Source organism: Coccinella septempunctata, chromosome 1 (genome assembly GCF_907165205.1).
Source record: "Coccinella septempunctata chromosome 1, icCocSept1.1, whole genome shotgun sequence".
Taxonomy (NCBI): domain Eukaryota; kingdom Metazoa; phylum Arthropoda; class Insecta; order Coleoptera; family Coccinellidae; genus Coccinella; species Coccinella septempunctata.
Genome location: NC_058189.1, coordinates 45131377 through 45155198, shown reverse-complemented (window position 1 = coordinate 45155198; position 23822 = coordinate 45131377). Strand labels below are relative to the sequence as shown.

Here is a 23822-nt window from a genome sequence, read left to right as displayed (position 1 = left end):
ATACGCGTCAGTTGTCCTGTTAATTGTTTATTCATGTTAAATTTTTGTGAAATGTGTAAAGGTGATGTTCATCTTGACTTGAAACTTCCTTTAATTCTTTTTACTTATATTGATGCGAGAAGATTTTCGTTGAAGAATTTAAAATTCTTGTAATTATCTGTTAATTCCTTCGGGAGATACCCATTCCCAACCAGTGCATCATATGCTTTTCATTCGTGTTAAAATTTTTGAAATCTACAACTGATGTAACGTGTTCAAACTTAAACCAAAGAAGATAACGAACATTAACTCTCCTCAAGCCAGTGCATATTATGATATTACACTGATCTCTTGTATTTTCCGTGTGAATAACTGGATTTGGTATGCCTTCAATCAGTTTGTATAAACTTCAATTCAATGTTCGTCAAATATTTTCCGAAGAGATTTGACATTGTGATAAAATACGTAATATCAGAAACTTTTACTTAGAACGGGCAACATAGCGTTGATTTAAAACTCAAAAATGTTTTGACAAGCGTCATAACCCCACATTTTCGTACTATACAGAGTGAAATGTGTCAAATTTCCATGATTCCATGGCCAACCGACTGCTAAAATAAAAGTGAATGGAGTATAGATAGGAGTAAAAATAACAGGTGGATCAAGAGAATGATTGAATGGAGGTCCAGACAAGAAGCATATCGCAGTAGATGCCGTCGACCCGGTCGTTGGTCTGATGATATCAAAAGATTTGTGACTGGATGGATGCTGCGAGAGAACGTGCAAGATAGCAGATATTGAGGGAGGCCTATGTACAGCAGTGGACGGAAGTGGCTTTGTGATTCGATATTTGATATATTACTAATGCTAAGTGAGACTATAAGTGTTTGTATGTAATATTATTGTTGAAATAAAAATAGAGTTGGATTTGTTTGTCCTTATAAACTTTCGTTTATTATTGATAGCATTCTGTCCAATATGGATTTATTGATAATATGAATTCTTTCATTTAAAACATGCCACTATGAGTATTTCTACTGGATTTAGCACCTGTTTCAATTTTATTCATAATAAATAATCATAAACTGTTTCGGACTTCCTTTACCTCATCAGCGTGAGATGGTCATCAAATGAATGACACTCACGGACAGTTTATGAAAGCTGTTGATTTCATCGAAAATTTCGTGTTTGGGAAACCTCGAAGGTCATTTATATATAGGAGGCCCCACTGGGTGGCCTATAAGACGTTTACAGAGAACGGATCATAGGATTGTTGTGGAAATTCGAGTTCTAAGGTTAACGCTTCTGATCTATCTGACTTGAATATTTTCAATGTTGCAACGTTGCCGCTTATACGAAAAAATATTATAAACTTCGTTATTTCATAAGGGACACCCTATTTATTATAACTTTTTCAGAACTCTATGATCCATTCTCCATAAACCACTCACCATGAGACACGTATTCTGAAAATTCTGTAAGAATTAATATCTGAGTTAAGTGATTCTTCAAGCAGTACAATTTCGTATAAAAGTCCTTGAACCCAAACTCGATCGAATGCCTTTTCGATAACCAATATTACTACTGCCGTATTTTGTTGAACGCATTATAATTGTTCTAGTTAATTGATGAGTGAATCTATGTTTTTCCCTGAGCCGAACTGGTATGGATTATGCATTTCAGTTCTCGTCAGTGCTTTTTTCAACTTTTCATTCAGCATCGACAACAAACTGATAGACCTGTAGCTAGAAGGGGAATGCTCTTCTTCACCGGATTTGTGAAAAAAGAGGAGTTTTCCAAGAGTTCGGACAATGGCTGAATTTTATAATGCATTCACTATATGGATCAGTCCATTTTTTTGGAAAAATTCTCCAAATTTACCGGCTGACCAGATTATCACCAGTTCAATGACGGACGGAACTGGGGTGTATATTTATATATACAGAGCGAATCCGAATCTTTGAATAGCAAAAATATTTCAACAGTAGATTCTTGAGGTCAAAAGAAACACTTTTTTCCTGTATCATTTTTTCCGATTCAGCCCTGATAAAAAGATATAGCCATTTTAAGTTTTCATTATCATTATGCCACCCCTGCAAAAGCAAAATTACCTTCAGAATAACTAAATGAATCTGTGTGACACTACACATCTGGGGATCTTTTAAAAAGAGTTGCATTCGGTCAAAGTACCTAATTTTCCGAATTTCACAAATAGTTTTTATTTTTGAACGTCAAATCACTCGACAACTAATATATTCCGAAATTATTCGATAAAACCATCTTTCGAACCGATCCGATTCGGAAAAAATGGTAAAGAGAAAAAGTGTTTCTTTTGACCTAGAGTAGGTATCTACTGTAAAATATTTGTACAAGTCTAAGACTCACCTGTATATGCTTCCAGCTACTCAGTTTCCTACAAAGAATGGCGATAAAAAAAATAATTGATTGAAAATAGAAAATATTGTTGAAAATAGAGAAATAATAAAAGTTTATCACAACGCAACAACGAAAATTTAATAATATTAATATAATGGTTGTGCATTACACTGTGGAAAGAGAAGAGGGCTTCAGGCGTTGCTAGCCTTTCTCCAAATGCAATCTGAATTGACCCAAACACTTCCTACATTGGACTCCAAAATCAATTTTTGTTTTTTTAAAGAATGGAAATTCTTTTAAAAGACCTCCCGTAAATTTGCACTTTCTTTTTTTATTATCCATCTCAAATAATCTTGAGAAAAACACTGAATTAAATTCAAGATTTTGACGGACATTTTGACGGACGTTTTGCAGTGACGGACTTCTTGGACGATTGACGGTCTGTCCGTCACAATGACGGATGTCTGGTCACACTAGGCTATCTTCAAATAAGGTTTGTCAGTGTCAGTAGAGCGTATAGGCTATTCAGATAGGTACCTCTTTATATTTCATAAAGACCATGAATGAGAATAATGTTAATAGGGAACTTGGAGAAACGTAAGATATTTTTCTCATTTTAAATTGCGGCCAAATCCTACGATAAAAACATTTATTTATAACTAAAACACCTCAGTCTGCTCTGTAAAATGTACTTGTCAATTCCAAACATAATATTTCTTTTTGCGTACAGTGGTACATTAATTCGAATAGCTCTGGCAGGAAGTATAGTTTGCGAAGAACTATTTTCTTTACTGTTTTCCAATTATTAGGGAAATAAAGAGAATAAAAGGAAGAAGGAGCATTAGAAAATATTGTGTGGTCAAAATTAGGTTATTCGGATCTTGAAACTCCACCTAGGTCTATTGATGAACCCAGTATAGGAATTCCCAATTCCTTAATCAGGGACCGAAACAACAGCTGGATAAGGCAAAAGGTCCTGGAGCACTGGCGCAACCGTCCTGGATTGCGTCACTCGCATAGGGCTATTTCAGTGCCTCCCAGTCCATACACCAGTCGCTGGCTAGAATTTTCTAGAACTAATCTGAGATCGATAATAGCGGTTTTTACAGGACACTGCAGACTCAGAGCCCACCTCAAAAAACTCAAGATCGTCAACGACCCACTCTGCAGACTCTGCTTAGAGGAAGACGAAACAATTGAGCATATCCTCTGTGACTGCCCGGCGGCAGACAGGGTCAGACTCGGAGTTTTCGGCTCTCCGAAGATGATCCTAGAGGAACTCAAGAATCACTCCCCCTCCGACATCATCTCCTTTTTGGGTAGAATGGGACTAGAGGGAGAGATTTAGCTCTTTGAGCATGCTTGTGTGCTACAATAGACCGTTGGTCGCGGTGGCAGGTTTGGGTTAGTCCGTCCAACACACCCAGCAATCAGTAATCATTAGGTCTATTGATAAACATAAAAAACATAGAATTTATGTATGATTTCGTCTATAATGATTTTCACCAGGAGTTCGCGTCTTTCAATTTAAATTTAACGTCTGGAAAACTTGAATTTTTGATTTTGTTTTCATATTGATCAATACTGGATCTGAAATACAACAGATAATAAAAGGAAATTCAATTTTGCGAAACTATTGAGAATTAGAATTCGTGAATAATTCCTGTCAGTTTGAATTTTCTGCCAAAAAAGAACGTTCACCTCTATGCTGGTGCTTGCTGAAAGATAAAGGATATTTTGAAAACAATTTTCGCTTTCCACTTCCTATTGAATTGAAAAAAATATACTTCAATGTCTAGAAATATTCAAATCCATTGCTCATATAAAAAATTTGTCCCCCTCCGTGGTTCAAAAGACCACGAGCCGCCACTGGTCTCGGTTGAAGATATCCTTGGATGACATACGTTGAATGGAACTCGCGAACTCCAGCCAACACTGCCAACAGTGTAATTCCGAGGCGTAAGTACTTCATAGTTTGATAATTTTTAAGATGATTAAGCAACCGTGTCGAATGTACGCGGCATGAATGATCCGATAAGATATAGGTAAGTAGTAAAAAACCACCTATTATTTTAATATCGATGTTGGTAGGCTCAAGTGAAGCCGGCCACAGACTTTTCTCTTTTTCATCCGTTAGTATCGCCGCGATTCGAACCGTCGTTCCAAAAGCGCGAACAAGCCAAAAATATTACACACTGTAATATAATAATGTGTGTAATATCTTTGCAACAACCGATGTATGTGGTGAAAAACCGTCGCGCGTCGTGCCGAATCGTCGGTTAAAATATCTGTCGGAGCTTGATTTCTGGAATGAAGGTTCATCAATCATCGGTTCTCGTTTCTCGTTCCAAACCGACAGTGTGGGGATTTCGTTCACAATCGGCGGTTATTTTTCATTAGCGGAGAACGTGTCGCGTATAGCCATCATTTCATTCTGTTCTTCTGTAATTTTATTTAGTAATTTCAACTACGATTTTTAAGAAGAGAACAAACAAACAATTCATTACGGATTTCATCACATTGTACAGGCAATTTCCTGGCTTTTTTTATTTTCAGTCAACGCAGTAACCGCGGCGGCCACTGCTAATAGATGTTTCCCCCCTGACGAACAGATCCGAAAACAACTGAAAAATAACTGGGAGGATATACCGAAGTGTGTGGGCAAAACAGGACGGCGATTCTGATGTTATATTCTAAAGCTGTCAATACAAATATAGAATATAACATCAGGAGTACATATGTCCACGATGTTTATGTTGAATTGTTATTCTGCTGTTATAAGTATAAGAATACATTCACCAAGACTCACTTAGTAAATTTCCTTACCGGTGAGTATTCTATTATAGATGGGATTTGATTCATGTTTTAGGATTCATTTGAAATAAAAATATTTTGGTAGAAGAAAAATTTGGAGCTCCATATAATAAATATGTGTAGAATAGATATATGGAAAAATCTCGCAACTTTTCCCCCAAGATGACGTTTCACATGTCGTCATCATATAGAAAATTAAATTAATTCCATATGTTACAGACCTATTAATTATTACCACAGAACACAAAATTACTTTATGATTATTACTTACTATTATTTTTAGCCTCTATAATATTTGATAGTTAGTTTTTAGTACTAGAGATATGAAGGCGTTTCCTATCTTTCTCCGCTATAATTTTTGTTGATTACCTACTTGAAAGGAAGGGTGATATGACTTATTGAAATTTTAATGTTTTTTTTTTACTATTTCTATTAAGTTTATCTTCAAATAACAACATATTTTTATCATATTCGGACAACTTATACTGGTAGATTTGATTTTTGTTGAAAATTGAACAATATCCCTTCGACCTCGCTCCTGACTAGTCAACCGAATCGTACGCAAGGTATGTGGTGTGGTACTTGCTGTGAAAACATCTGGTTGACCGGCGTGCCAGCCCCACTCTGGACCTCATGAACGTAGGAACGTCCGTGCTGGACTTGAACTGTCAGAATTTTCAGGTTTTTTAGAAATTAGGAACAAGGAAACTGCTTTTGTCTACTATTTTCGCTTTGTTTCGACTTTCTGGGTCTCTTGTGTTAACATCGATCATTTGTTCGGGAACATTTGTTGAACTTTCTATTAGTTCACCTCGTTAAATTTCAAACCTTCTCATTCAATTTTGGTGAAAACTAGTTCTACGAAAAAGGTTTTGTATTTTCAGTCTTCCCAAAATTATTAATCACTCAATTTTTATGTGAGTTAATTATTTCATTATAAACTATAATTATTGTGTCCCCCACGGTTAAACCAAAAAGAAATTCTTTTTAAAAAGAGTTGAACATAAATTAAAAGGTAAGATCAGTCATCAATCATAAAATTCATCATATAAAAGCACATCCAAATCAAACAACTTTTGAAAATTACAGAATTAAGGGATACAGAAAATATTAACCTCAAAGTGGCCCAGTCATGACCTGTCAACCACCAACCACCATCTCCAAATCACTTATCTGCTAATAGTCCACAACAGTAATTTTCCAAAATCTGAATATCACTGATTTTGAAAAATATTGAAATCAAGAGTGTTAATATGAAAGTAAAAATATGGATGGAAATAAGAATGATAAGCTGATAGGGTGATAGGTGTATTCAATTAGCTCAGAAATACATAGAAGAGGGAAATCGGGAAATGTCAGAAATGATTTCTGCATGAAGCTCAACATTTTTTTCCTACACAAAAACCGGAGGGCAAATTATTTACTACCTACATTTACGTCATATCATTTTCAAATGATGGTTTTTAGGTGTCCTACTGAAAGTTCGTGTGATGGCTATTCCAGAAAACCAGCAACCGATGGAACGTAAAGTGACTCCCAAAAGTAATGAGGGGTCCAAAACTATTGAGTATACACAAGAAGAGTTAGAAGCTGTGAAAAGAATAAATAAATGTAAGGATTTTTATGAAATTCTGGGTGTTAGTAAATATGCGACAGAATCAGATATCAAAAAAGCCTATAGAAAGTTAGCATTGCAGCTTCATCCTGACAAGAATAAAGCACCAGGATCTGCAGAAGCTTTTAAAAAAATAGGTATGTGAAGTATTAATTTGATATGAGCTTCAAGAAAATGTTCATATTTAGGTTTTTAGGAAATGTGGTTGCTATATTGACAGATGTTGAAAAACGTAAACAATATGATTTATATAGAAGTTTCAAAGAAAGAATGGCTAAAAATTCTCATTTCTATTCAAATTCATTCACCAGAGGTTCTAGAGCTGAAACTGCACCTCCCTTTGGTTTTGGACAAACCTCTAGTCATCATGAAACCCACCGACAAGGAAATGAGGTTCAGTTAACGCCCAAATTGAATAATGTACTTTTTATTTAGTTTATGGCTCATGTTTTAGCAAAGAGGATATGGTGCATTCCTAAAGCTGCTAATCATATTACCCATTATTTTGTTCATGGCATCAAGGTTCTTCATATCTGACCCACATTACAGTCTACAGCAGAATTCGTAAGTTCACTCTATAATCTTGACTTTCCGGATTCATGAGCAACAAAAGAAATACAACACAGAATTTTAACTTATGGCTATCATCAACTTCAATTCGATTTTCCATAGCCACCTGGGATGTCAATCATTATTGAATGGATTATATACGGGGCGACAGGTTCGGTTCGGTTCGGCATGGCGTCTCGGGTGGATTTGCAGTGTAGACGTCCCGTATGATGAAGAAGGAATTAGCTCTACTCTGTAATCAGTGGGCTCAGCTAAGTAGAATGTGTGAAGGAGTTCAATTTCGGAAAACAATATGGATGATGACGCTATTTGCGAGCAGCAGCTCTCGTTACTATTCGGAGCTGCTGCTTCTCAGCGACCACGCCTTCGTAGATGAGATCTAGTATCAGAAAGGCCGAAAGAGTCATTAGACCAGCGAGTTCATGAATAAAGGGGCTAACTGTTAGATATATACATACTCGTGTGAACTTTACATACAGCCTAATAAACAAATAATAATAAATGAACTATATGTAGACAAACAAGACATAAAACTGTTAGATGAAATGGACGAGCTCATTTTGGAGTACAGGACGACTTCTGAATAATATGAGATTACCTTTCGGACATCGTCTTCTTCACACTATGAATTTTCATTTCATTCGGTTCGGCTTTCTTTGACCGCGCTGATTCGGGTTGGAAGTGACATGATTCGGTTCGTCTTTGGACTTTTCGATTCGATGTGTATCACATCCACACTTATTCGGCTTTTCCGCCTTACACATACACATATACTCCATTCACTTTTATTTTAGCAGTCGGTTGGCCATGGAAATTTGACACATTTCACTCTCTATAGTACGAAAATGTGGGGTTATGACGCTTGTCAAAAAATTTTTGGGTTTTAAATCAACGCTACGTTGCCCGTTCTACGTAAAAGTTTCTGTTATTACGTGTATTTTATCACAATGTCGAATCTCTTCGGAAAATATGTGACGAACGCAATTGAAGTTTATACAAACTGATTGAAGGCATACCAAATCTAGTTATTTGCATGGAAAATACACGAGATCAGTATAATAATAATATCATAATATGCACTAGCTTGAGGAGAGGTAATGTTCGTTATCTTCTTTGGCTAAAGTTTGAATACCTTACATCAGTTGTAGCTTTCAGAAATATTAACCCGAAGATAAAATGCATATGATGCAGTGGTTGGGAATGGGTATACCTCGAAGGACTTAACAGATAATTACAAAAATGTTAAATTCTTCAACAAAAATCATGTTGCAAGTCAAGATGAACTTCACCTTTCAACAAAAATTTCACATGAATAAACAATTAACAGGACAACTGGCTCGTATTCGTGGCTGTTCATCTTAATACATTGATATAATAATAATAATTAGGTATTTATTGGTACCTTAAGACATTTACAATGTATAGGATAGGACAAGTCAAATGAAAAATAGAAAAATCAATTTTCGGAAACTTATTCTACGATGACATTCATCGAAAATGCTGTAGTAACGTTTCGCATCAATTAACCCAAACATACAATTCTCAAATGCCACCACTTTTGGGGTCTGTTGATAGAAGGAAATTCTTTGTCATCCTCTTCATTCACAATCTTTCTGATTGTGGAAATATTCAGCTGAAATATAAGTCGTTTAGATTTAGTTGGAACATTATATGAATTCACTTACATTGAATATGTTCGCTACTGTCTGACGTATTGTGGATTTTAGAATATATCAGGGTATAACTATTTGAATGAGCGGACCTGAATTCTAAATAGCACTTCCTGAAACCCCGTCTTTTCTCTCTTTCAAACACTTTCGACATTTTCTTAATAAAAATTGATATTAGTTGTGGCAACAGCGTTATGACATTAACGACATTTTATGAGTGCCAACCTTACTCCGTTCAAGTTACAAAAACTTGAGAAAATTATTTCATGGCAAACCGACTGCTAAAATAAATGTGAATGCAGTATACACATATGTTACTACTTCATAATCTTGATACTCCTTCAAGACCAAAATTCTTTATGAAAAATATGCGGACCCTTTGACAGGACAAGAATAATTGTTAACTGTTTTTAACAGTCTTACGCATATTCGATTGTCGAAAAACCAAATAATTTGTTATTGTGTCGGAAGAAATTTTCTCTAACTAGACCTCTGACAAAAATTAAAATAATAATGAAAATTAATTCAGCTGCATACCACTCGCCGATATAAAATCAACAAGTGTTACGATCTGAATTGAACTAGACTTACTAGCCAATTTACCGTCGTCAGGACAACTAGAAGGAGAATGTTTCACCGAAGAAGATTAGCTAGTTCAATTCAGATCGTAACACTTGATATTCATATCGGCGGGTGGTATGTATCTATATAAATTAATTCTTATTATTATATTCATTGCCTCCCTGTAAAGGCGTGATCATTCTTCATTATTAAAATAATGTTCTTAATGAATAATTGTTTTTCTAGAAAATATCCAGTGGAAAGGTTCACACAAACTCTTAAAATCCCTTACTATGTGAAGAAGAATTTCGACAAAGACTATCAAGGTTCTTTGCCGAGGTTAGAGATGTCTCTGGAAGAAGAATATCTCACTAATCTACAACATGCCTGTTATAGAGACAAAAATTACCGTAAATGTTTCCATTTTATATATTATAAAATCATGAATATATTACATTATATTTTGGAAGTATTTTTCGAACTGTTAGGACTTGATAGTAATAAATCTTATTGAAACACCAAGATCTTCTCAGTTTATCGATGTAAACAAAGAACTTTCCACTAAATAGTTACAAAAATTTATTCCTGATCGAGTAGGAAAAATAAAAACATTATTTTTCTCTTTTCCTTATCAGGGACTAAAGCAGTGTAATAGTCCAACCAATATTAAAGATTTCTTCAAACGAAGTTACAAGAATTGACACTAGGTGGTATAGCATAATTCCCGAATATTTCAAAATACTCTGAAACGGCGCGATTGATTCTGAACAACATCAATAGGCTTGATTACGCTCCTGCAGATAAGCACCAACATGCAGAATTTCACATCGATTGATTCAAAATGGAGAACTGTAGTGTAGGCACAACCCTTTTTTCAATTGGAATAACTCAAAAGCCATTTTTCCGATTTCAACCAAACTCCATAGGCTTTTTTATCTTTCATACGAGTGTTTCAACCGAAATTCAGCTCGATAGCTTCGAAGTTGTGACTTGTAGCGTGCCTACAACAAAAAATTTATACACAAAGACATTTTTACGGATTCTGAATCTACGTCCTCCGAAGGGGATTCATAATAATTTGTACTAAAAACTTGTAGTTCGTTTATTGAAGACAATAAAAACGATTGGAATTGGAATTAGGAAATCCTATATTTGGTAGTTCAAATAATTCAATGCTGGCATGCGAATTTGAGCGATTATCATCATTATATAAAGGGTGTTCCTAAATTAGAGGTACAAAGAGAAGAAATCAGATTCCTTAAGCAATTTTAAGAAAAAAATCCCTATATACAAACATAGGATCGCAAACGTTTTGTTTTCGAGTAAAGGGTGTTAAACTTTGAATTTTTGGATTCGTTTCGAAACAAGTTTCGAAAGCACATTTCTTCAAAATCGAGGGTGCAATGATTTTTTAAAAATTAGTAGTGGACTGTATTTCCAGATAATTGAATTGGAGATGCAGGGGGTGCAATAGGTACCGTGTGCCAGGGCCCGGGCCCTTCTGGGGCCCGTCTTGACTTTTTCAGCATGGAAGAATAAACATTTAATCAATTCAGGCATGCGAAAGATGAAGAACGAAAGCCAATAATCATTTTATGTAAAAATCAGGCCCTTTTAGGATTTATGAGTTTATTATCGCTGTTAAGATAACTACTTTTATTATTGCACTATCAGCACGTCTAAGTACGTCCCAGAGAATGACTAATAGCTGCCAGTCGAATTTTATTTATTTATTATTTTCTTTTATATATTCGCTTTGCCGCCCTGATGGGTTTGGTCATCGTTATATTACACATACCTACACAATGTGGTCAAAATTAGGGTAATCAGATGTTAAAAATTCAACTAGGTTTATAAACAAAAAAAAAGCTAGAATTTTAGCTGTAGGTGTAATTTCGACTATAATCAGAATTTGTGAATAATTCCTGTCAGTTTGAATTTCCTGCCAAAAAGTATCTCTCACCTCTACACTGGTTTTCGCTGGACGATAAAATATATGTAATTTGATAACAATTTTCGAAGAAAATTTCTTTAAAAAATGAATATCACTTCCTATAGAATTGATAAAAATATAATTTTTTGACTGAAAATATTCAAATCCATTGCTCATAAAAATTTTGGCCTACTCGGTTCAAAAGACCACGAGCCGCCGCTGGTCTCGGTTGATGATATCCTTGGATGACATACGGCAAATCGAACTCGCGAACTCCAGCCAACAGTGTACTTCCGCCGAGGCGTTAGCATAGAAATCATAATATACCTATATTTACTTTTCTAGAATGCTAACTCTATAATCTTTGGCTAATCCAGTAGAAACCACGAAATATTCAACTCGAACGTTGCCTAGACTTTCTTAACGTATGTCAATCGACTTGTTTGTATAAATGAGAAATTAACGTATTTTATTTTTTTGATTCATACGGGACTTCTTATCAGTATTGAACATATGCATGAGTGACTAATTGTGATGTTTATATGCTTTGTTAGAAAATCAGTACAATGATGTTGCAGGATTCATTGAAAGTATCTCACAGGTATAAGGTTCGTCCAAATCTAAACTTTTTGGTAGAGGTATAATTGAGTATTAGTTCCTTGTTTGATCAAACCGTGAATTGGCTGAATATTGGGGTTTTCCGGTTTTATAGCGACTTCCATGGGTAGAATTGGTGAAGCATATTTGGATCTCGCTACAATAATTCCAAAAGTTCTAAACCTAATATCACCGATGGATGGTGCGATATATTATCGCAGATTCCATTAGTTGAACCACGGCCGTCTAAAGGGGTTTAGAAGGCCGTGGTTGAACTGATACTTTTGCATTGAATGCAGGTTATGAACTCCGTGCAACAATTTCAAAATATCCTGATCTAGTGCAATACTAATAAACCAATGGAATTTGCTATCAGTAAAACTCGATAAGTTTCGATTTGTTTGTTTTTGTTTGTTTTTAATTGGATAGATAAGTAGGTACACTAGTGCATTTCTGGAAATGTTACTTAAAACACATTACCTCCGAGTGTCTGAGTAAATCATGCAGCGTTGGGGTCATTTGAAAAATCAAATGATGCCAATGACGGAAAGAAAACGTTGACCGGCATTATATCTTTGATACTTGAATCGTCCCTTCTTTATGAGATTCGATCTACAGAATATTCAGGAACTTGGCAACGTTCTACTCGACAATAAACTAATGGTGCGCATTCGTAAAAGATTACTGTCAATTTTTCGCCGCATTTCTTACTACTGGTCACTGGTCACTGGATTAACATTCTGGTTCTGGAGTAATAATATATATAATGATTTCTATGGGTGTTAGTTCTTTATTATTGTTAAGATGATTGAGCAACCTTGTCGAATGTACGCGGCATGAATGATCCAATAAGACATAGGTAAGTAGTAAAAAACCACCTATTATTTCAATATCGATGTTCGTAGGCTCAACTAAGATTAGACTTCAATATTTTAGCCAGACGGGATTATTTGTCAGTTGTCAGCAATTCACCAGTGGATGAGGAAGAAACAGGGGCACAGGCGCTAAAGGAAACAATTACATTACATTACATTACATTACATTACATTACGGAAAATAATGCCTTTCTCAACTGGTTGCACAAATCAAATGACTATTAATTGTTTTTAATCAACTGTTTACTACTGGTAAAAATAATATCCACTAATGATTGATGAAGTAACATTTATTAAATACAAATAACTATACAGGGTGTGGCGTGATGAATCGATATTATATGGTTCCTACGGGTAGAGGACGTTATTAGAGTGGTTCAGAAAAATATGTTTTTGTTTAGTAAAGGTCCCTGGGTTTTTGATATATTGGAGATTTTCGAAAATTCAAGAAAATACACCCTTTGCCACTGGTTTGTGAGGCAAAAGTCCAAATGAAGGAATTTTTTGGATAGTATTCCTGGATAGATGCGCTATAGAAAGTAGTTTATGATTTTTGGGGCGCATGCATCGTTTCTTTTTTTTCAAAAACAGACCTAACTCAAATTTTCCGTTTCGCTTATTTTTTTCATAAGATTTAACCTATAGTGGTGTGAAAAAAAATAGGCTTACCTGAATGCCAAAATAAGAAAAAACATGTCTGTTTCATTGAGAATCTGAAAAGGTATACTCTCTGTATTTCCAGCATTCCACACAAAAAAATCAGTTGAGGCGTAATTTAATGTAAACCTTGTTATCAAGAGCTCAAGGTGGCTTTGAGAACCTTTTGTTAAATTTAAAATTCAACATTCACCAAAACTAAGTCGATCATTATCGGTACTAAAAGAAACTTGGGTTTGATCGACTAAGTACCTAAATAATAAAATTGTCCTCAATGATGCTGTTGTTCCCTACTCATATGAGGTTAGAAACCTTGGTATCTTATTGGACGAAACTCTATCCTGGAATAATCAGATTGCTTCTATCAGTTCAAGAGTCTTCCGTGTCTTGCATCAATTCCGACTTTTAAAGAACTTCTTGCCCTTCGAAATCAGGAAAACATTATTCTTCTCTCTCGTACTTCCTATACTCGATTATGCTGACGTAGCCTATATGGGTCTCACAACCACACAGCTGATGAAATTGGAGCGTTTACAAAATGCAGGTGTACGATTTGTCTACAACTTAAGGAAATTTGCGGTGGTATTCTGCTTTCATCTGTAAGCCAATCTGTAACTTTTCATAAGCTTACTGGAAAATTATGCATTTCTGGACGTTTTATAGTGATCTGTAGCTTACAGGAATCCGTATCTATTCACGATAAGTAGTTCAAAACTAACAATGTAAAGAAGATAGTTACAGGAACTTTCCAGAAATACATTATTTACGAATCTGTCAACCAGACACAGACAGATCGATCGTACGCTACAGATTTGTAACTTACAGATGAAAAGCAGAATACAACCATTGATCATATAAGTCAATGCAGGCAAAATCTGGGATTGCTACCCATCAAACAACGTCGAATTTGGCATCTTCTTTTACTGAGGTTTAAGGTGTTGAGCTCCCGCGAGCCTGAATATCTGTATGATGGTCTCAGTCTTCTGGGAGATGGGGTCCGTCAGACAAGGGCACTCTATAACTTCACCTTGAGGATACCACTTCACTCGACTAGTGTTTGCTCGAATAGCTTCACAGTTGTGTTTCCCCAGCTCTGGAATCGCTTCCCTCCGGATATCGTTCGGAAGGTAACTTACCTTTCATTTAGGTTTTCCCTCAGAGGATATTTGAGTGCTTCACCTATCACACTTACTTAATACCCATGTTTAACATGGTCCCTTTCTTCGGCGACATCTATCCTTCTCCCTCCCCGTTCCCTTTCTCCCTATTGTGGAGCAAGTTGAACTGAATTTAAGTTAGGTCAAGTATTCTTGTTTTAATTTTAAATCTATATATAATATAATTATACACTGATTAGATTTAAGTTTCCTTAATAGATTACTTTTGGTTGGCATGAAGAAAGTGTTAAAATTGACTCCGTACTTGAAATTAACTCAAAAATATCGATTTCATACCTATGGTTCTTAACAATGAAAGAAAACGAAGAGAAAATAACAATTTTGATTGAATTAAGTTTTACAAAAAGTGTTCAAAGTGGCCATCAGGAGCTCTACCAGATGCTCTAGACCTTCTAATCAATTCTTGCTTTATTCTACTTGCATGTCTCATTTCAATTGCTGAAAATAAAAAAAGCTTTACATTAAACTAGGCCCTGACTCAGTTTAATAAAAATTTATTTTGTATTCAATTCTGGAAACACCGACATTTTTTTTTGATTTGGCGCTCAGGTAACCATATTATTTCTCAAACCACTCTATGTTAAACTAAAAAAAAAATAATTAAAACAAAAATTCTTTCATTCGCAGTCTTGCTACCTCAAAGAGTAGCAAAGAGTGTAATTTCTTTGAATTTTCAAAAAATGTCGATATCTCGGAAATCGAGGAAATTTTACAAGACATAAATCATATTTTTCTGAACCTCCCTAACGTCCTCTACCCGCAGGTATAATATTAGTATTATCCATTCATTAAGCTACACCATGTATATCATTAACGTTGGGTTGTTGCATCCATGTTTGATGAATCAAGATTTAGTTCGGTAATGTGGAACGGAGTTCGCATATTCATATTGTAGAATACAGACGTATACGTTGTGCTCCTCGAGTTCTTCTATTTTTCGGTACTGTTCTTACTTAAGTTTGTAAGCAGGTAAAGAATAGATTATCTTTTAATGCTACTTACATTTTCAAACCGATTAGCCCCAGTTTCTTAAATCCTTGAGGGTATTTACCTTCAATTCTTTTTTCTTTGTTTTCATTTTACATTTGCGCATTTTACATTTACGCAGCGCAGCGCGCCGTACACATCTGACGGTTCATTCACGGTGGGTTACGTTGATCCTTGATCCATTCTAATCTTACTTTCCTTCATCCGCGGCCCTCCAACCACTGTGCTCTGTGTGAGACTTTCTTATAGGCCCAAGAAAGTGAAGAGTCCTAATTGTATCCTCATTCTTATTCTCGAAAGCGCTGTTTCCGATATGGCTCGTGCTTGTTCCGTTTGCGCCAAATCTATCTCGACCAACCAGAAACATATTTCGTGCGCTAAATGTAGCAAGGATTTTCATTTGGGTTGCGTAAATCTAACTGATAGGGAATGAAATTATTTCAAGGGAGCCTCTAACGTGTGGTGCTGTTCTGATTGTACTACGAACGAACGAACACAGAACATACCCATACCCATACCCATGACTTACTTTATGCGAACGAACGTATATTACGTAGTAACTCTGGTGGTGGAAGCCCGATTTCACCGTCTCCTTCACGGCCTCGCAATTCCCAGGTACCATCGGATGGCCCTTCGACTGTTCAACATTTCAATATGTTGATGCAGCGGATGGTGGATTTGTCGTCAAGTGTTGGGCGGATTGAGAAACGCCAGAATGAATTGTTCGATCAGCTTTCAGTATGTACTGAGACTTTGTCTCAGCATTCCAAGGCCCTGTCTGACCAAGAATCGGCCCTAGCTTTCCAACGTTTCCAGATTGAGTTGATCCAGCGTGATCAGTAGGTATTATCGGACAAGAAATCTGATATTTCGAGAGGTCTAGGTGAAATCAAGCCTGGGTTGCTTTCAGCTGCTAGTCTTCAGTCACTTGTCATTCCTGAGGTTCTCGAGCGTGTTGAAAAATCCCATAATCTTCTTGCCCTCAATGTCCCAGAGGGGACTGATCCATCTGATGATTTTTCCATGGCCTCTGATATCGTTAACTACATATCTGAATCGGTCAAATGTCAAAACCTGCTTAGCGTCGATCGATTACCATCCAAGGACAAATCACGACCTGCATGGTTGAGGTTAAGGTTCTCCAATCCTCGTGTGGTCTCTGGTCTGCTGAGAAACAAATCGCGTCTAATCGCCAATAGCAGAATTCGTGATATAATATCATATTACGGGATGACAAAACGAAGAGTCAGGTGGCTGAGCTCGATTCATTGCGAAGGGAGCTCAAGAGAAGACAGTATAATAGTGAAAAGCATATCACAATAAAGTATGTAACAATCATACAGACTACTGATACTAAAAGTTCCCCTACCCTTCCTGATGATTCGGGGGACTCCAGGTGTGGCCAATAATGTACAGTAACGTCCAGTCCCTCTCTTCTAAATTTTCTGAACTTAGGTCCAATTACATCTACCGAGTCTTATGTTCTTCTCCAAAACTTGGCTGAAACCATCCCTACCTAGCAGCATATTCCATATTCCAAACTATACTTTATATCGTGATGATAACAACGTAAGCACTGTGGAGTATGTATTTATATGCGGGACATCATTGCTGATTGTTTCACTGTTGAAGCTGCACACTACGACTGGTCGGGTATCGATAATATTTTTTTGAAAATCCATAACAGCAGATTTTCTCTCCTTACTGGGTGTATATATCGCCCCCATCCTTGTCCAAGTGACTCAGATCTCGTGGAATTTCTCCAGAATGCTACATTTCATCACAGCAATATTTTTGTAACCGGGGACTTCAACTGTCCAGATATTGAATGGCTTCTCAAGGGTTCACTGCCGTTTGGTTCCCCCTCCTATCCCTATGCGAACCTCATCAGTAAGACCAAAGAGTTGGTACTCTTCGGTAAGACGGCCTATCAACAATTATTACATAGTAGGTTAGGTGCCTTCATTGCTCGATCTCATCTTGGTGACGGACTCCAACCTAGTTTCTAATATTGACTATTTACCACCGTTTGGAAAATCTGACCATATCACCTTTGTTAGCGCTTCTGTGAAATTTAGTGGACTGTATTTGAAATTTTGAAATATCGCTAACACAAAAAAATGAAAATATGCATCGAAACCCTTCTGACACTTACCCTCGATGGCGGTGATGTGGTCCTGGGGATCCCCTTTCTGCTCGAAGTTTCACCTCCAGCACACAATCTCAATATTTTGAAAAAGTAATTGAAAATCTCGTGAAAAAACTCGTGGAAAATTCGCAAAGGTGTCGGTGACCGTATCTATCGATTGAATGAATCGATTCTTCTCTCGCGCAACCAAGCATGCGCAAAGTGCCTTATTGAAGAAGCCTGATGCATAATTTGAATTTAACAAAGGACAGTATGAAAGTTGCACTAACATAGCCGGCCACCAAAACCCTCATAGGGTTTTCTGGAGAAAACAAAAAGAAACAAAAATAAAGAAAACTTTTGTCACTCGAGACCATTATGTAAGTCACCATTGTATAATAAATTAAAGTTTAATTTTGAAGCCGAAGGATAATGGATAAAACCACCGTTTCAAATCGAATAAAAAACAAATTTTTCTACTTTGAAAAAAAAAAATAATGGTTATTTCAAATGAATTAATGAATGAATTGAATTAATTTTTTGGAAGTGGACAAAGTTTTACAGTCGGCCTACGGAATATTCCAGCCGCTGTTTTTAACGTAACCACCCGAATATGCCCATCTTCTCCCGGAAACACCTCAACAACTCGCCCCATTGGCCATTTGAGTGGAGGAACGACATCGCTTTTTATCAAAACAAGGTCGTTCACCTCAATTTCTTTGGCTGGATCAGACCACTTGAATCGCTGTTGTAGAGTATTCACATACTCTAGAAAATACCTTTTCCAAAAATCACGCTGCATTTTTTGTATAAGCTGCCATCGTGACAGTCGATTAAGATTCAAGTGAGAAAGATCCGCGTCCGGTAGAGCAGAATTCAGCGGTTCCAGTGTTAAGAAATGCCCTGGCGTAAGCGGAATCAAATCGTTAGGATCTGAGCTCTGAGAACATAGAGGTCTAGAATTAAGAATTGATTCAATCTGACAGATCAAAGTTGTGAACTCTTCGTAGGACAATCGTTGATCACCTACGACGCGAATTAAATGGGATTTGACCATTTTGACACCGGCTTCGGCAAGGCCATTGAAGTGAGATCCCGTGGGAGGGCTGAAATGCCACTCGAAAGTCAAACTCTGAGCAGTTTTCTGCGCCAAGTCAAAAAATTCGTTTTGGGCTCCAACGAAGTTTCGGCCGTTATCCGAATAACACGCTTGAATCGTACCGCGACGAGAAATGAATCGCCGAAACGCAGCGATGAAACTATCTGTAGAAAGGTCTTGAGTTAATTCTAAGTGAATTGCCTTAGTGGCAGTACAAACGAAAACACAGACGTAAGACTTGAAATATTTTGCGCCTTTCATGCGATGCGGCGTAACGAAAAAAGGTCCACAAAAATCAACCGCAACATGTGAAAAAGGTTTCAGTTGTGAGATCCTGAATGTCGGGAGATCAGCCATTTTAGGAGGCTTAAATACATTTGGACGAACTCGAAAACAACGAAAACAGTTTGAGATAACCCTATTAATCGCTCGACGAGCAGACAATATCCAATATTGTTGGAGAAGTAAGTTATGTAAAGTTTTCATTCCCGGATGTAAGTATTGTTTATGAGTAGATTCTATGATTAAGGTCGTAAGTCTATGTGAACTTGGTAGCAAAAGGGGATGTTTCGCTGAATAAGAAATGAAGTCCGATTTTTTAAGACGACCGCCCACCCTGAGGAAACCCAAGGAATCGAGAAAAAGTGAAAGCCTGCGGTATGGTTTCGGTAACAAGCAGTCTTTTTTAAGTTTTTCTATAATATCTGAGAAGACAGAGTTCTGAGTATATTTTATCAAACACATTAGAGATTCGTGCATTTCTTGAACTGAATTAGAACTAGTTGGCTTGAGTGTTGAAGTTCTCGAATTTTTTAAGAATCTTAAGCAGTAACTTAGAATTCGCTGAATTTTTTCAAGGGAGGAAAACCTATTCATCAACTTCTTCAAGTCGTCTGTTGGAACATCTACATAAAAAGAAAGCACCCTCTCTTCAGCGGAAACTACCTCTTCATGACCGGTTTTATCCTGGAACTGAAAAATCGGCCATTTACCCTTTTCGAGCGATAGGAATTCCGGCCCATTCCACCACGTCCTAAAGTAAAGCAGCTGAGAGGGATTCATTCCTCGAGACGCACAGTCAGCCGCATTTAAGGACGAAGGAATATAACTCCATGATTCTGGAGGGACTAACTCCTGTATATGATGTACACGGTTGGCTACAAAAGTCTTCCAACGGCTCGGTGAACCATTGAGCCACGAAAGTACTACCTGTGAATCGGTCCAGCAAGTAATTTGATCGAAAAGAAGCCGATCTGAAAACGTATCTGTGACGAATTTGACTAGATCCGCCAACAGCTTTCCTGCTGAAAGCTCAAGTTTAGGAAGGGTAAGTGTCTTCAAAGGTGCAACTCTACTTTTGGAACAAAGAAGGAATACATTAATAGAGTCGGCCTTTTGTACCCTGAGATAAATTACAGCTGCATAACCTAATGTCGAAGCATCGCAAAAACCATGCAATTCACATCGTTCGAAATCATCAACAAGAATTCGTCTTGGTAAACTCAATTTGGAAAGCTCTGTTAACTCTGACTTCAATTGCTCCCATGGATTTTGAATCGAAAGAGGAAGCGACTCATCCCAGTCCTTTTTCATAGACCAAATACACTGCATTATATATTTGGCCTTCAATAAAATAGGCGACAAAAACCCCAAAGGATCGAAAACCCTACCAATATCTGAAAGAATGCCTCTCTTAGTACATTCATTAGTGGATGTTTGACAACTATATGAAAATGTGTCAAGAGACGGATACCATTGAAGACCTAGTACCTTGAGAAAAGGAGGGTCATCCTTATCAAAGGATAAAACAACCTGACAGTCGGAAGGCGAAACGGACGAAAGTAATTTAGGAGAATTGCTAGCCCACTTCTTCAACTCGAAACCTCCCCGACTAAGTAGATCTATCAAATCTTTCTGAAGTGAAATAGCCTCAGACTCAGACGAGGCACTTCCAAGAATATCGTCTATGTAAATTTGATGTTGAATTATGTGACTGGCCTTCGGAAAGTTTTTCTCCTCTATTTTAGCTAGTTCTAAAAGTGCTCGCATTGCTAAATATGGGCTACAGTTGAGACCGAAAGTGACTGTATTTAATATAAACTCTGAAATAGGATCGTTGGGATCGAAACGCCACAAAATTCTCTGAAAGTTTCGATCGGAGGGTGAAATCAAAACTTGCCTGAACATTTGTTTAATGTCAGCCACAAAGACTATTGCGTCTAGACGAAAGAGTAAAAGTAATGAAACAATATCTTTTTGTAATTTTGGACCCTGAAGTAATGTATCATTCAAACTGACCCCCTTTGAACCTTTTGCCGATCCGTCCCAAACTACACGTAGCTTCGTGCTTACACTTTCTGGCTTCAGGACACAGTGATGTGGTAAGTAGCAAATATAACCCTTGGTCTTTCAATGTTACAGGAGACATATGTCCGGTTTCAAGGTATTCTTTCATGAAGTTAGAATAAGATGAATACAATGACGGATTTTTAATCAGGCGTTTCTCGAGTAATAGAAATCTGCGACGCGCCTGAGTGTAAGTATCACCTAAATTTGGTTTTGAGTTTCTGAAAGGAAGTGAAACAATGAATCTACCAGATGAATCCCGAGTAAAAGTTTCTTTGAAGAAAGTTTCACATTTTTCGTCTTCAACGGAGAAAAACTGCCTTTCAGGAATTTGTTCTATTTCCCAAATTTTAGGAATACAGATGTCAACAAGGGCATCAGATTGAACTGTAAATGTCTTTATTGACGAATCGGAATGAAAGCTATCAATTTTACCTAAAAGAACCCAACCAAAAATAGTTTCAAGAGCAGTAGGTTGACCTAATTTACCCACAACACGACCATTTAGTAAAATGTGAGTAAATAATTCGGCGCCAATTAAAATGTCTATTGATCTGGAAAGAAAATAATTCTCATCTGCAAGAGGTAATCCCTCTAAATGTTCCCACTGTTGTTTTTTAATTGTGAAAGAAGGAATATTGGAGCAAAGATTCGGAATAACAATAGCATCGAAAGAAAATACTGGGCCTTCAGAATTTCTAGGCTTAATCTCGCACGATGTTATGCCTTTTGAGGAAATTGAAGACATTTCGTTCAAACCAAAAATTGCTGTCGAATATTGATGTCTTTTCAACCCGAGATTGCGAAAACATTTCTCACCAATAAAGTTTGATTGACTTGAGTCGATAAGAATTCGCACTTGTTGAAATGCTCCATACCTATCACGTATATCTACCGCTGCAGTAGCTAACAAAACAGTACTACAGTTCGAATACGTATTACCCGATAGAGTGGAAGAAATTGAATTGTTCTCTATGCTGGAAGTCGAAGAGTTATTATTTTCAACTTTTGGTTTCGATAATTCTGGGTTATTCTTTGAAACGTGTATCAACGAATGATGACGACTGTTACATGTACGACATTTGAATGAAGAAGTGCAATTTTGAAGGCTATGAGAATGATGTAAGCAATTCAAACAGAGTTTATTCTGTTTTACGAATGAAAATCTATCTTTCGGCGATTTTGAAGAGAATTCAGAACACTTGTTTAAAGTATGTGACCCTTTACAAAAATAGCACTTAACTCTGGAATCGCTCTGAACATTTGTTTGTAACGAGAAGGTGTTACCAATCTTATCAATATTTCTGTTAAAATACTTTTCTTTGCTCGATGAAGCAACTTTATTTTTAGGAATATTTAAATGTTGAACAGATTCTAAAGCCTTACATTTGATTTCCACGAAAGTATAAAGTTCTATGTATTCTGGAATTTTACTGGAATCAGTTTGAATTTCGAAATTGGTACGTGTTTCTATGTCTAACTTGCCTAGAAGAGTATAAAAAAGTAGAAAATCCCATGCATCGGTATTGAAATTTAAAGCATTAAGCACTGCTAACGATTCGGAAAATGTATTGAGTAACACACGGAAATCTTTGGCGGAATTGTTTTTTAATGAAACAGAAAAAATGGAATCCAGTGCATTGAAAGCTATAAGTCTTTTATTTTGATATCTGTCTGTAAGTTTTTTGAATGCTGTGTTGTAATTATCATTATCAATAGCGATACCATTCAGTAATTTTAAAGGTTCGTCTTTTAAAAAAGATAGAAGATATCTAAACTTCTCAACATTAGAAAGATTGGAATTTTCATGAATCAATTTCTCGAAGAGATCATGAAAGGTTGACCAAGTTTTCGGATCTCCGGCAAAGCAAGGTATATTAAGTGGTGGAAGTTTTGCAGTAGCCTCAACACTGAGTGAAGACGTAATGGGAGCATCAGTTTTATTGAAACTATGATAGATGGAAAGACCTTCGTAATAAAAATATTCAGTATCCTTTCGAATCTTTTCTTGTAACTCGAATTCTTCTTCTCCTTCTATTAACATGATAATTTCATTATGATATTCGGAAAAGCGATCAAAAATCTTTGCAATATCTTCATACCTAGTTTTCAACTGCCCTCTTTTAGAGATGTCAGTTGAACTCTGAACAGCGATGGTATAAAATTCGGAAATTCGGCTGGTATATATTTTTCTTTTGTTTTCCATCTTCTTTAAATTACTCATTATAACTCAGTCTATTTATGTCAGATATACAAAGATTAAGATATGTAGGTGTTCAATTCGAAATTGTATATAGCAATATGAAATTATTATTTTTATTTCAACGAAATCGGAAATATGGAAATGAATTGACGAATATATAGGCATATGTTGAATCTGCTAGAACGAAGACTGAATCTTATCGAGAGCATACGGTGTCAGGTTTTTTTAGGAAGA

At 36.5% G+C, this 23822-nt stretch overlaps 2 protein-coding genes across 6 annotated transcripts in view; both read left to right on the top strand.

Annotated features, from left to right (window-relative positions):
* The first annotated feature begins 6078 nt into the window (after window positions 1–6078).
* LOC123306856 (dnaJ homolog subfamily B member 14-like) lies at window positions 6079–10099 on the top strand. Its single transcript, XM_044889033.1, has 4 exons — window positions 6079–6921; window positions 6981–7177; window positions 7239–7348; window positions 9832–10099. The coding sequence occupies exons 1-4, from the start codon at window positions 6660–6662 to the stop codon at window positions 10097–10099; spliced, it is 837 nt and encodes a 278-aa protein (XP_044744968.1). The 5' UTR covers window positions 6079–6659.
* A 1747-nt stretch (window positions 10100–11846) lies between these two features.
* LOC123319709 (dnaJ homolog subfamily B member 12-like) overlaps window positions 11847–23822 on the top strand; it is a 30485-nt gene continuing 18509 nt past the window's right edge. The window contains exons 1-2 of one of the 5 annotated variants that reach the window (XM_044906635.1): window positions 11847–11897; window positions 12920–12974. The gene's annotated coding sequence lies outside the window, so the exon portion shown is untranslated. Of the gene's footprint in view, window positions 11898–11991; window positions 12127–12919; window positions 12975–13126; window positions 13243–23822 lie in introns of those variants that run through there. The other 4 variants (XM_044906634.1, XM_044906653.1, XM_044906637.1 and 1 more) reach the window with 4 other exon arrangements.

Excerpts from the sequence above, each read along its gene's own strand:
- LOC123306856 (XM_044889033.1), top strand. The coding sequence starts at position 6,660 with ATGGCTATTCCAGAAAACCAGCAACCGATGGAACGTAAAGTGACTCCC. Across the intron at positions 6,922-6,980 it reads AGAAGCTTTTAAAAAAATAG|GAAATGTGGTTGCTATATTG; the intron begins GTATGTGAAGTA and ends TTAGGTTTTTAG. Across the intron at positions 7,349-9,831 it reads TACAGTCTACAGCAGAATTC|AAAATATCCAGTGGAAAGGT; the intron begins GTAAGTTCACTC and ends TTGTTTTTCTAG.